At 36.2% G+C, this 15193-nt stretch overlaps 1 protein-coding gene and 1 non-coding gene across 2 annotated transcripts; both read left to right on the top strand.

Annotated features, from left to right (window-relative positions):
• Positions 1–7380: 7380 nt before the first annotated feature.
• LOC100890213 lies at positions 7381–11968 on the top strand. The gene is made up of 3 exons (XM_003725833.3): positions 7381–7592; positions 9767–9933; positions 11320–11968. Exons 1-3 carry the CDS (start codon positions 7452–7454, stop codon positions 11966–11968), a joined length of 957 nt encoding a protein of 318 aa, XP_003725881.1. The 5' UTR covers positions 7381–7451.
• A 2514-nt stretch (positions 11969–14482) lies between these two features.
• TRNAC-GCA lies at positions 14483–14554 on the top strand. Its single transcript has one exon. It is a non-coding gene; the product is annotated as a tRNA-Cys (tRNA).
• The last annotated feature ends 639 nt before the right edge of the window (positions 14555–15193 follow it).

The raw sequence follows: 15193 nt of genomic DNA, 5'->3' as shown, positions 1-15193 counted from the left end.
GGGTCCGACGGCTTTAAGTTCTCTCCGAGGGACTTGGTAATGAGGATTAATGCCTTACCATAGGGCACTATACGCATCGAATTGGCTTCGAACCCGGGACCTCCCGGCGACGAGACTACTGCTGTACAACTGAGCCTTGGCGTCTCCAGTTCATTCACATCGTACATTTTATTACAAGGCATTAGTCTCTGAACAAATATGGACTAAAAATATCACATGACCGAATACATGGAAACTATATAGATTTCAAATGAGATGTCAATGTTCAGAAGACGATCAATAGTAATTCATGTAATTCCGATCGTGTTAAAACTTTACTTACTTAAGTACTTTACAAATTTCGGCATTCCGTGTACGGGTATCTGGTATAGTAAGTGAATAATACAATAATAATAATGAATCCATTTACATAGCGCAGCTACAATAAGAAGTATCATACCACTACCCCGGCTGTATAGCTGTACTGAGCCGCCATAATAAGGCGCTAAACCATTCGAGAAATATCTTCCTACCGGGTACCCATTCACCTCACCTGGATGGAGGGTAGCACATGTAGATCAATGTCTTGAAAAATGACAGTAGTGTCGTGGCGGGACTCGAACCGCAAACCATGTGATCCACAGTCCGTTGACGTATCCACTAGGCCTCGAGACCTCCATATGACGAAAATTACAATGCAATTTATTCCTTTGTAAGGTATACGTATGGTATGAAACGAATTTCTTGATTGAAACCAATCTCACCATATGAATTGGCTTCAACTTTTGTCAATTTCTACAGTTCAATTGTAATGAGTTTTTTCACGTTTTTGTAGCGTTAATAGTAGAGGAGCCTAAATGTACCATAGAATTAATGAGTTTCTAAATCAATGTTATTTGTTATTTCAATTCAATTTCATTTATTTCCACAGATTCATAAAAGACAATGTAAATTACAATCAAATATAAAAGTATTACAACAAAAGATGAACCTGCAGAGGGGGTGATCAAAAACCACAGAGGTTTATCGGGGATCATCCCCTGCTTAAAATTACAATATCAAAATACAATAGTTTTTTTTAATGAAACAATAACACATACATGTACAAAAACATATATAGATATTACATGCAAATCTATGCGTGGGGTGAGTAGTAGTGGGTTGGTGGTACCAAGAAATACAATATAAAGAGGAAATGAATGATATACAGGAAAGAAATATTGAGAACAATAGAAAGAAACACCGTACAAACTATATCTTAAGAGTTGGATACGAGATCGAATATTGTTTCAACTTTGACTTGAAAGAATAAAGTGATGAGCAGCTGACAATATCATTGGGAAGTAAATTCCATAGTGATGGTCCTCTAAAATAAATGTTCCTTTGAAGAAAAGTTGTTTTAACAGAGGGCAAATGAAATTTATTTGAACTTCTTGTTTCATAAGAGTGAATTTCAGCATTAACAATGAACATCTCATTAAAATACATGCTTATGCTTTACAAGTATATATCATGAAAGGATATAACATTCTTACTTATTACCTTTTCCTCTGAACTCATTTAACATTACCCAACCTCCGATGTAGACGCATAAACGCATAAAAGCATAAACATATTACAATTGAACCTGAAACATTGTTTACATTTGCACAAGCACGACGACAGTAATGTCATGATTTGTGTTTGAGCAAACATGAACAATGGTTCAGGGTCACTGCTCTTTCAAGCTAAAACTTAAAAAAAGCATAACGTTATTACCAGTGTATGTCCATACCCTTCTGATCGTGCAAAAATGTTGCTCAGAATGAGAAAAAAATAGACTGATTTGAGAAAATGGTGATAAAGGTGAAGGTAATTCTTTAGGCTTCATTTCAGTTACCAGGTGTAAAAATGTCGGTGGGAGGGAGGGAGAGAGAGCGAGAGAAAGAGAGAGAGAGAGAGAGAGAGAGAGAGAGGAAGAGAAATAGAGAAAGAGAAAGAAAGAGAAAGAGAGAAAAAGAGGGAATGAGAGGAAGAGAGAGAGAGAAAGAGAGAGAGAGAGAGAGATAGTAAGAGAGACAAAAGGAGAGACATGGAAAGAGAGGAAGAGAAATAGAGAAAGAGATAGAAAGGGAGAGAGAGAGGGATGGAGAGAGAAAGAAAGAAGGAGAGGAAGAGAAAGAGAGAGAGATTGAGAGAGAGAGAGATAGAGAGAGAGAGAGAGATTGAGAGAGAGAGAGAGAGAGAGAGAGAGAGGGAGAGAGAGAGAGAGAGAGAGAGAGAGAGAGAGAGAGAGTGGGGGCAAATACAGACAGGAAAAGATAAACACTATACAAAAACCCAGATAGACAGACGGCAGACTAGACAGACAGGTGGGGGGGGGGGGGGGGGGTGTGGTGGGTAACACAGGCTTATCAAAGGTAGAAATATTTCAGAATCTTCTCTTGGAAGGCAGTGTCAATTGTCTTGTTCGCACATACCACGTACATGTCACAGCAATACATCCAAGCAACATGTTATATTAAAGGAAACCAAAACCTTCATACTAAGTTACTTTTATTGTAAAGTTTAAAAGATTTGAATAAAATCAGTGAAAATTTGAACAAAATCGGGCAAGGAATAAGAAAGTGAGAGCTTTTTGAAATGACTATTCACTAGAGGGCGGTATGCAATTTGATGACATCATCTGTGAACAACTCTCTCTGCCTTTTGTACATAAAATTTCACATTTTTTTTGTTTTCTTCGTATTTATTTGTATTCTTGATCTGACTTCATATCATGTGAAGAAGAATATCATTTTGCATTCTATATCTTGCTTCCAGGGGAGTACATTATCTCAATCACAAGAAAGAAGGAAAAACATGAAATTTGATGTACAAAAGGCATGGAGAGTTGTCCACAGATGATGTCATCAAATTGAATACCGCCCTCTAGTGACTAGTAATTTAAGAAAGCTCTTACTTCCTTATTCCTTGCCCGATTTTGTTCAAATTTTCACTGATATTTTTAAAATATCTTAAACTTTACAATAAAAGTAACTTAGTATGAAGGTTTTGGTTTCCTTTAAATTCAGACCTGACCTAGCTGGTTATGCTATTTCCTTTATTGCATAAGGGCCGATCGCAACCCTATAGGAAAAATCTAACCTTAACAGCAAATTGCTCTGGAAGAAAGCAGGAACATTAAAGAACCAGAATGAACAAAATCGGACAATAAGAAAGTTATGATTTTCTTTTAAAAGTTGTTATCACCATACGCGTAAATGAATTTTAAATTGGTCCTTTTGGTAATATTACTGTGATGTTATGGCGGACAACACTCCCATTTGTTCAAATACACAAAATTTACTAGTACAGTGTATGTCAATTTTTCCCCAAATGTATGACTCGGGAGAGTCTGTTCTATTTGGAGGACTTATAATAATATGCTATCCATGATAATGTTTTGGTAGTACCCCAAGGAAGAAGGTGCTTGGCGCACAATAAAAATCAATCATTTGTTTGTACTCAGCACAGAAGATGTATTGAGTTTATATTTCAAACACAGCTTTCTCATTATTGGTCCGATTTATCAAAATTTTTCACCATTTTGTTCACTTATCTTTCTGCTTTCATAGATCTACAAATAAACTCATTATACAGTGCGTATCAAAAGTATCTAACTTTGGTAGCTTCTAATTAAAAATGTATAACCTTTATGACCTTGGACTATATTTCAAGGTAACGTGTAACTAAAACCCTGTCTAATGATACCATATTTATAATTTTGCTGCTACGAAAAATTCCTCTGTAGGGCCATGCATTATGGTTCAAGGCATGCCCACATAGAAGATTCGTTTATGTTGGGGGTCGGGGCAAAATGCAATGAATTATTGAAAATTTATTGCATTTTCTTTGTTTTTTTTTGTTTTTGTGGGGGCGTCGACGTACCCTAGCGCCCGCTGCGTACAGTCATGATTCATTGGCTAAGCAATGGCCTCGCAATACTGTGAGCCCCCAGGATCAAATCCGTGTCGATGTGCTATATTAGTGCCCTTTTATGAGGTATTTATTCCCATTACTGTCAGTTATGACTAAGGACGTAGGCAGGCGCGGATCCACGTAGCGATTTCTCCGGCCCGGCCCCCCTCCCCCAGCCCCCCAAAACGGTTTAAAAAATAGGATAACAACGGTAAGTTTAACCTTTTTTTAAAACCAAAAACAATAGCGGGCTCCCCCACTTTCTTTAAAATACCATTGGTTCCATCAAGTTTATATCGTTAAGCCATTAAAATACTTGTTTAGGGCCTATTGTGTTTGGTCTTCAGGTGTCTATCTACTTACTAAATTTAAAGAATATTTAAAGAGTCCATACCCTCTAAAAATGTATACCCCGGAAATAAATTCTCATTATTACAGGAGGCGTTCTATCAAAATGTTTAAATGGCTGTTTTGGGGGAACCCCCTCCCAATTAGATATGTCGTTCGAATGCAAGGAATATTTGTTGAATCACAGTTCTCTTACAATAGAACAGAAATCCCCTTTGGCAGATGCCTTTATAACGAAATTTCCATCAGATTATTAGATTTGTATGATCATTGGGAAAACTAGATGGCAGCATTCCAAGAGTTATCGCGTAAATTATTGATTTGTCGGTAGTCTGTGTATTGTAGGAGTGTAGTTTTAACTTATTCAGGGGCGGCAGAGCGTCTTGCAAAGTGAGGGCACTAATGCACAAGGGCAATTTATGGAGAAAAAAGGGGCCACCTACAAAGCGAAAAATATATAATTTCCAAACATTGGTATATACATTGTGATTACTTTATCAGGGATAATTTCAATATTTGTTTCTTTCTGTACATGGTCCAAGGTACAAGGTGTGATGGTCTGTATATTCAATTGAGAGCGAGCGAGCAAAATTTTAACATTCATGAGGTCGCAGTGCGAAAAATTACATCTATTAAAGAAGAAAAAATACGAGCCTAATGGAGTTTTAAGCACAATTTAATCAGGAAAGAATAAAAAGACCTTTTAAAAGAAACACAAATTAAATCAACTTTAAATGCAAGCGAGCGCAGTGAGTGAGCTTTGGGTGAAATTAAAGAAAAAATTTGCTTCGAATAAGGAGTACATTTATAGTCAAAGGAAAGGGGGCATACAAAGGAAAAGAGGTACTTGTCAAAATATAAGGGGTACCTCTCATATTTGAAAAGAGGCAATTATAAAAGGTAAATTAGGGGCACTCATCGGAGGTGATAAGAGGCACTTCATGTATCTGAAAAGGGGCACTTGTGAGAACGGAAAGGGGCACTGATTACAAAGGTAAATGGGCACTTGTCAAAGGAAAGGAGCACCTACAGTATCAGATTTTAATAGAGGCATTTTATCAGAGATGTGGGAAGGAGTGGATTTATTAAAAGGCTGCTGTAATGAAGGAGAATTCGAGGAATAATTATCTACCTTTATAATCAGATCATAATTTCTCATGGTTGGGAGGGGTTGGGAGGGGAACCCCTACCCATGAACCCTACATGATATATCTTGAGGAAATACCTGTGGTTGTGATATCATCCAAACATTTTTTCAAAATGACTGAAATTATCTTCCATGGCCAATGTTACAGTTGTCTCCTCTTCCTCTACCACTTCTACTTTCCCACCTCCTTTCTTCATCTCACCATTATCCTTACTTCTCAATCCTCTTCTCCCTCTTTCTCCTTTTGCTTTTGATTCTTATAATGGTTCTCCTTTGTTATAATCTGGTTGAAATGTTATAACCTTTTCCTTAGAGTAGCTATTACCTAGAGTAATTTTTTTTTAATTCGTACAATTTTTCATATAAGTATTTATTTTCTTCATAACTTCGCCTATATCATAAGTAGTTTGTATAATGTGCTTGAATATTGATATCGATACATTATGATAGTGTTACCATTCGCACTGTCTGTCTATCATCTTACTATCCCTACTTGAATCTTCTTCTTCTTCTTCTTCTTCCTCATTCTCCTCTACTTTTCTCTTCTCCTTCCTCTTCATCCTCTTCTTAATCTTACCATCCTATTTTCTTTGCTTTCTTTACTCTACACCACCATCATGTTCTTTTTCACTTCTCTTTACCTCCTTTATATATATAAAATGAGTTAGGGAGATCAAATAATAAGAAATAAGCTTTTTAAAGTTATTTGTATTTTTTTAACAATCTACCATTCAAGTTTAGTTCATTAATTTGAGGTTATTTGATATGAATGTTTTTATATACTGTATTTTACATTTGTAAAACATTGCCCAATTCGGCCTTGTAGGCCGCGATGCATTGTCGTTCTTTTATTCTCAATAAAACCATTATCTATCTATCTTTCTATCTATCAATATAAAGAATAATTCTGTGCGTCACTGAATTATCAAAGGGGTTCAAATTCCAAAATTAACATCCCCACATATCCTTATTAAAGTATCCGATCCATCTAGCAATGAAAAACGTAAAAACACACTGTAAACATACCTTTCGATTCATTGTTTGCTGATAATACACATGTTTAAAGACGTTGAGTTTTGGTAATGTGACTAGTTGCAATGTGAAAAAAACTATTATATTTATTAAAAAATTACATCATAATAATTATGTACTTTAGGGATTTAAAGTTATCAAAATTATCAAGATATTGATTCAATTTTGATTAATATCACATACAGTGAACAGCACCGCTCATATAAGTAGATATGTGGGACCACACACTCATGTGGCGTTAATGTTTGGTCCCAACTTTTAACGTTTTCTTATAATAATATTTGAAGAGCGATCATTTCCCAGTGGCATTTTCAGCAATGAGATTCCCAAAACGAGAGAGGAACTTCATAAAAAGAGTTTTCGCCTTTACCAGACTCATCCTCTTTAAACATTTTCGAGTTAAATTTTTTTTCGAGTCAAATCAAGACGTAAAATACAATTATGACTTGTGGACTATGAGACGATTCGAAGGGTTTGTTTTGTGTGACCTTATCATGAATGCAAATATGAGTAATGTTAAATATGAGTCGTTTCGCAAATGGCGTCATTAGCAAGAAAAGCGATGGGAGAGAAAAGGGGGTGTTTATGTGTGCGTGTATGCGTGTGTGTGTGTGCGTGTGAGAGAGAGAGAGAGAGAGAGAGAGAGAGAGAGAGAGAGAGAAGGGAAGGGAAAATGGAGAGAGAGAGTATAGAGAAGGAGTGAGGGTTTGAGAGAAAGAGGGTGAGGAAAGAGGGAGAATAGGAGGAAGAAGGGAAAAAGAGATTTATAACCAAAAAAAAAAGGACAAGGGGGAGGGTTCGGCAGCCCCCTTCCACTCTATTACATTTTAGCCTGATGCCCTTTGTAGTTACTTTTTGTAAAAACATCTTCATGAAATATCTTCATGATAACTACCAGATCACTTTGAACGTGCATTGTACTTAACACAGTCATAGTTGAAGACCGAAGAAAGTTGCTTGAAATACAGTTTAGAGACCAAACGGGTCGTGAGTAGTTGAAGAGATCATGGCCGATGTCAATGACGTCAGAAAGGATGATGATTCGGTGGATGATGAGGAGAAGCGGGTCAAGGTCTTTCTCTGGTGTAGCCCTCGCACAGTGTCGACAGCGTTCACGAAATGCATGAGTTTCATCGAGGGAATGGAGGTATGCATCGCGGCGTCGCAAGACTTATTTTCGATGTCAATTATGATAGCGTTTATAATGTTGATCGTTATTGGTTTGTGTTTGCGAATCTGATGGTGGCTACAGCTGTATTCATGTTGATGGTGATGGTGGTTGGTGTTAAAGATGTGGTGCGGTGGTGGTGATGATGGTGGTGGTAGTGGTGATGGTGGTAATGGTGGTGATGGTAATGGTGGAGATGATGATGATGATGATGATGATGATGATGATGATGATGATGCTGACGATGAAGATGATGTGATGGTTCTAATGATGGTGGTGGTGGTGGTGATGATGGTAGTGATGATGATGATGATGATGATGATGATGATGAAGATGTGATGGCTAATGATGGTGGTTGGTGGAAGTGAAGGCTTGGGCCCTGTTTCATAAAACTTGTTATCAATAACAATTTACAATAACTGTTACAAGCTACTGAAATCATGGCATCTGATTGGCTGAGAGAAAATTTGTCATAGAAAGTTAGCATTCGTTTATATTGATAACAAGTTTTTATGTAACAGGGCCTTGGTGGTGACATGAACGAGCGATGCGACATATTTTCGATATCAATGTTAATTCCGAAAACACTTTAGTGTAAGCTATTCTTGGGGTGTTTCACAAAGACTAAGATTGACTTTAATTTGGACTTAACTATGGCCGGCCGTTGATGCCACTGTTTTCGCTCACCATTTACTGGCATTGTTCTTTCAAGGGACGTACAAATCATGGTCACATATCTACAGAATTTACATTTTTTGATGGTTCATTATTGAAGGAAAAAAATATTATCTAAAGATCGTAATTTGAGACCAATGGTGAAAGCAACCAGTGGCATGAATGGCTGCCGTAGTAAAGTCCAACTTAAAGTCGATCTTAGTCTTTGTGAAACACCCCTCAGTTCATATTCTCTGAGATCAGGATTTAAAGTTTGTGACACTCTCAAATTGCTAAATCATTTTCACTACAACCACATGCGCACAAATATGATTTTATAAGTCACATGATTTGAAGAGATGACTTGGCTATAAAATATCGAGTCATATAAATATTAGAATACTTGACTTACATTCGCACTAGTTGGCAATGATAAAGGTCATAATTATATATCATGATAACACGCAGGCGCGTACGCAGGGGGGGGGGGGGGTTGAACTCCCCCTTTACCTTTTTTTTTGTGTTTTAAAAAAAATTGTCGTAATGGGTGACCAAAAAAGCTGACCTTACCCCTCCCCCCCCCCCCCCCCCCAACGAAACGAAATATCGATCGGCCAAATTTTCAATACTGTCCTCTTAACTCTTAACCCCCGCTTATTCAGTGGCTGGCTGAGGCGTTGCGAAATTTTCGGCCCGATTGAAAAATTGAAAAATGTTTTGAAAAAACCCTTGAAAAAAACCTGCGTACGCCACTGACGTGCATCATGTGCAACACGTGCATCATGAGTGAACCCTTCAACTTAGAGAGGTGGTTTCGTAACTGGGAGGACACGGGTTCAAAACAAGGTTAATGAGATAGAAGTGCACTTTGTTAAGGTTAATAACTAAATGATATAAATGATACATCATCAAAGTAAAGAACTTACAGAGTAACATTTACATGAAGTAATTATGAGGAAGGATTGCCACATAGGCTAAGCTTGAAGGCGTGGCAGTCCTTTATTAACCTTAATAATTACTATGTAAATAAATATAATTGCTGTTATTTTCATTGTTGTTGTTATTGTTGGAGTTATTCCTGTCATTAATAACTGTACAGTAGTAGTAGTAGTAGTAGTAGTATTAGTGTAAATAGTAGTAGTAGGGTGAAGAGGAGGAGGATGAGGAGTAGTAGTACATGTAGTAATAATAGATGTGGCGGTAATAGTAGTCGTAGGAGTAGTAAAAGTAGTAGTAGTAGTAGTAGTAGTAGTAGTAGTAGTAGTAGAAACAGAAGAAAAAGAAGAAGAAGTGGTAGCAGTAAAAGTATAAAAAACTATATTAGTACGTTAGGAGTAGTAGAAGAAGTAGTAGTAGAAAACGAAGGAGAAGAAGCGGTGGTAGTAGTAGTAGTAGTAGTAGTAGTAGTAGTAGTAGTAGTAGTAGGTAGTAGTGATGTAATAGTAGTACTGTTATCATTACTATATACATCAATATTATTATATCGATCTTTAACTCAGGTCTGGTCAGAGCCATTTGTCTATTGTTATTTGTCGACCAAGGAAGCAAAGGCTCGTCTCAACGTCGACCTCCCTCTCACTCTCGAAGGAAACGAAGAGGTTTTCGCGAAGACCACGGAGCTGATGCATAAATTTACAGGATCTAACGTCATCACCGAACGAATCGTGTACGAATGCATTTGTTTATTTAACAGTCATATAGAATAGATATTCCACTTATAATGCGCCATCGAGCTGGCACTCTATTTTATTTCTGGGATGTCGAGAATCAGAGTAATATTGCTAATCTGATTCTCGACATCGGTTTGTTTACAAAAACAGATTTTTTTAAAATAAATTTTTGATCATTATTGTCAGTAGTACTATAATATTAATAATGAATTTATAGAGCACAGAAACAATGCAAATAATATTTGCATAGTTGCTGTACTTTATGATTTATAATACATATTACATCTACACCTACTGCGCACCTATCGAGCTCCTGATGTGCTTTAAAAAAAAATTATTTAAAGGGACATATTATTAAAAAGCCCCTTCCCAAATAATAAGTGCAGGTATGCAATGCTGAAAGATGATATGTATTCTCGCCATTTGATGTACAAAATTCCTTACGAAAGTAAAAGTAAAGGCATAATGACATGACATGAGCGCAGCCATTTTCCTAATAATGTGACGTATACCAGGCGAAATTCTACATGTATCGACCATGCTTTAATATTGAAAGACTTTTTGATTCAGTTAGAAAACCTTTACTTTTCATAGCTTAGAAGGTATATTTGACGAAAAAATATATAACAGGGGAGCAATTTTAACTCATTTATTTGAAAATACTAAAATGTATCAGTTGATATATTTATTTAATGTATGTAAAACCTTCACCCCAGAAGAACACCAACTTATTTATGCAATTTGTTTTCTGACAATAATTGTAGTACGAATAGCAGGTGAATGAAATCACCGCACACACCTGGGAAGGAAGCATCCATAAATTTGAATAATACTTGATAAACGACTTCGCATAGTGCGTCACAAAAATGGGCATGCTCATGCCGTGCTGAGAAACACTACATTATGCTGATAATATCTTGCTTTAAACATCTCTCCAATACTTTGGTGGAGAATGTTGTAGATTAGTGGACAAGAATACATAAATCTCTCAGAATAACTTTGGGTGAATTTTCCTTTAAACTACTACAGAAAGTGAAATGAAAATATGTGCTTTAAATTTCTGGTGATTTCATATTTTCTAACCCACAGTTTTGTCGTTGCACATGTAAATTTGTAATCAACTAATATTTTTGTTTTATGTGACGAGGTTTGCAATAGCAGAGGACCTTGCAATTGGGAGCTGCGCAGGTAAGGGATATGTTTGCGAGATTTGGGTTTTAACCATTCTTGAATACCTAGGGGCTTGACCTATTATCGCTTTACAGTAACGTACATTGCTAGTGATGCAAGCATGAAAAATCGTTCTTGTACAGTTCTGACCTAAAAACGTCCAAATACATCTAAAGTAACGCGTATTATTATAATATCTTGGACTTAAACAGGTACGATAACATCAAACCCAGACTAGAGGGCGCAAGAGGGCGCCACGTTTTCGTCAAAGACATGTGCCTCGGCATCGGCGAGAAAACGTACCACTGCCTTCCCAGGGGCTTCAGGCATACCTTCCTCATTCGCACGCCAGAGAGAGCGATATATTCCTTCAGAAACTCCTACTTCAAGCACATGAAGTCCCAAGGCCTCCTGGAAGGTGAGGCAGCCGAGGCCGCGACCTTTGACCTCAAGCGTGATGACAAACACGGGGACGGTGGCTACTACATCCAGGCCGTCTATGACTTCTGGAAGTACGTACGCGCGGAGCTCGAAGCGGACCCGATCGTCATTGACGCGGACGACCTCTTGACGCACCCTAAAGAGATAATTGCGAAGTACTGCGAGCTGGTAGGCCTGCCCTTCAGCGAGTCGCTTCTCCAGTGGGACCCGTCCTTGGATACCTTCAAGACGTGGAAGCAATGCGGGGACGACCAGCTGATGCAGATGGTGGATTTCTACGGCAGGGCGATGCACAGCTCGTGTTTCATGCCACCGAGCACGCCTGTGTCACGTGATAAAATGACCCCTGACGTCATCAAAGGAATCGATATGACGATGGCGGGGTACCTTGAAATGTACGAACATCGAATCAAAATTTAGAGGCATTCTTAAGTTCGTCTAATGACAAAGATGATATAGCTATAGAATTTGAGAAGTGTTGAAAATATAAAAAAAAATGAGTCATGCCAAATAATAATATTTGTATCATCAATACACGATCACTACTGAATCCGCAGAGCTTTTAGAAAGTTTCGGAATTACTTTTTTTTTTATATCAGCTCCAAGGAATTAATTTTATTTTTTTGTTAATGCAAAAGAATTGACTATCACTGTGTGCACTGTTGCACTGGTTAGAAGTTGGTCTGCAATTATAAGTAAATGGACCATTTCTTCTCTCTCTAATTCTCTCTTTTACCCCCTTCCGGCCCAGTTTCTTCTCTTTTTCAGTCTCACCTCATCCTTCCTTTGTATCGTTGTTGTGTGTTTGTGGGTGTGTGCATATATGAGATGGACACCTGCTGTAGTTATTAGTCGTTGGCGTAGTAAGATATATTGTTTAAAGACTCAATTAAATATTGTGTGTAAAATGCCCCATTTACAACCACATTTTACCCGTAAAGGATCCTGGTCTTTTATGTATTTTGTATTTATGATTTTCTTTTTTTAATGAATTAAATTGAATTTAATTATTTACTCATCATTAAACCAATCATAACTCGCTAAAGGTGCATTGACTAAATAGCCCAGACATAGTTTTGCATTTGTCAGACCGCTTGTTATACTTAGTATCTTTTGTTTGCTATTTCTGATCTTTCAATTTCTAAATAGTCCTTTAGATATCACTTATTTGTTCTTTTCATCATTAAGTGCGAATTTTATTTTATTACTATACAAGAATCATCCGCCATTGCCAGAAGATTAAATGGCCTTAGCTCGAATAGTATCCCTGGGAACATTTAATTTCTCGAGGAGTATATTCACATATGGAATTTAATTTCTTTAATAATAATAATACTTTTAATGCTATATATATATTACTCATTGCGGATGTAGTATCGAAAATAATATCGCTAGATACACTTCTTTTACCCCAATTTATGGAATTATTTTAAAAATAATTTAAAAATAATAGATCTAGATAATAGTATATATTCTCAGATTTTATTGAATAGGAATTTGACAATGTGTGTTTTGCGTGACTGCTAAAGCATGTGTATGCTACTATGCTTATCAACTAGGGGACCTACGCCCTTCAGTCAAATTTCCCCAAAACTTTGTAATACCTTTAAAGAGTTTGCCATTCTAATGTTTCATAGTTATCGTAATGATGTTATAGCTTTAACAATAAGCAAAACATTCATAAATGACCAGATAAAGCGAAAGAAGATAAAGCCAAATAAAAAAAAAAACGTGAAAATGTATACTCAAGTGTTATCTTGTATCTTTTGTGTCTTACAACCCGATGAAACTTCATTTCATGTCAATTTAAATATCCTATACTATTTCTCATGACAGAGCATTGCTCTCCAAATGCCCTCACATTCGAAATTATATGACAAGAAATAGCTGAAGTGTTTGGAATATTATTTCATTCCACATGTTCGTGTAGTCCTAGTATAGCTGCGACTTCCACCAAGACTGAATCAATATCTTATCACTCTAACAATTCCAAAACCTCACAGTATATACACAAATCGCTTCTAGACAGTTTCTTTTCATCAGGGACCCGTTTCACAATGCCTTTTCTCAATAACAAATGAAGAAAAAAACAGTGAGAAATCTGCTGATAACCAATCAGAAGCAAGGATTTCACTAGCTTATAACAAACACTGTCATTTTGTCACTGATGACACGTTTTGTGAAATGTGGCGCCCAGGACTCAACTTTAACTTTAAGACGCGAAGAGTTGCACGATATGAATGAAGACAACAAGTAGGCAAGTAAGTCCATTTGGAAATTGAAAATTTATAATAATAAATTGCAATATAGTATCGAGTGTAACATTTGTTAATATATGAATTATACGAACAAAAATATATTATCATAATATATTTTTGTTCGTATATTTTTTGTTCATCATTCCAAATCCCTTTTGGTATAAGCTAACTTTTATTAGAAGCTTAATCCTACTGTTCCGTACAAAAACACACCACAAACTATGAAATGACGTAGCCTGCTATAGAACTTCCATTTTATACTCGTCTAAGACCTGCAAAAATATGACAGGGGGCATACCACTATGACAGGGGGCATGCTCTACCACTGAGCTATACCCCCATTTACATACTTATATATATATTGTATCATAATGAAATAAAACTGCAAAGTTTTCTACATATTTTGTTTTACTGTCAAAGTAATTTTTACGTATTTCATTATTGCAATACATTATACAGGTTGTATATCCACTGCATACCTACAGGGGTCTTTTGGAACCTAATTTTGTAAATGACGGTATAGAATTATGATATAGAATTAATCTGTGTTTCACTCCATAACTTGTATGAATTCTGGCTAAAAGCAGACAAATTTACATATATAATCATAGCATGATACTTTTTTGATATGTAATAATATGCCATTATGATACAATATATATATAAGTATGTAAATGGGGGTATAGCTCAGTGGTAGAGCATTCGACTGCAGATCGAGAGGTCCCTGGTTCAAATCCGGGTGCCCCCTGTCATATTTTTGCAGGTCTTAGACGAGTATAAAATGGAAGTTCTATAGCAGGCTACGTCATTTCATAGTTTGTGGTGTGTTTTTGTACGGAACAGTAGGATTAAGCTTCTAATAAAAGTTAGCTTATACCAAAAGGGATTTGGAATGATGAGATTTGTGTTTAAGTGAAATTGGTGTTATATAGGAAAACATAATAACAATATCCATATTTCTCTTAACATACTCAAATTTATGGAAAAGATTTAAAGTTAAGTAAAAGAAATATAGATAAAAGACACCTCTAAATAGTATACAAAAGTTCAAAGCGGTTTAAAATGCAATATACGTAACTTTGAAATCCGAGAAGAAATTTAATTCCTATATATCTTTTCTTCACTTAAACACAATGGTAATTTGCATGCAATCAAAAAAAATATATATACTTTAACTGTGCTTTATCACATATATATATATATATAATATAGAAAGGCTACACCAATTTATTCCTAAAATCTAGTTCCAAAAACAACTTCTGTCAATAGGAACATTATTTTTAATACTATGTATCATTTTTTTTTCTTCGTTTACAATATATAACATATTTAAACATTAGCTCAAGAAAAAAAATACAAATTATGAAAATGTACAAATAGAATACAC

This window comes from Strongylocentrotus purpuratus, unplaced genomic scaffold (genome assembly GCF_000002235.5).
Source record: "Strongylocentrotus purpuratus isolate Spur 01 unplaced genomic scaffold, Spur_5.0 spur5_scaffold_3, whole genome shotgun sequence".
Classification (NCBI taxonomy): Eukaryota; Metazoa; Echinodermata; class Echinoidea; order Camarodonta; family Strongylocentrotidae; genus Strongylocentrotus; species Strongylocentrotus purpuratus.
Note: the sequence above shows the minus strand (reverse complement) of the source record. Positions and strands in the feature narration are given on the sequence as shown.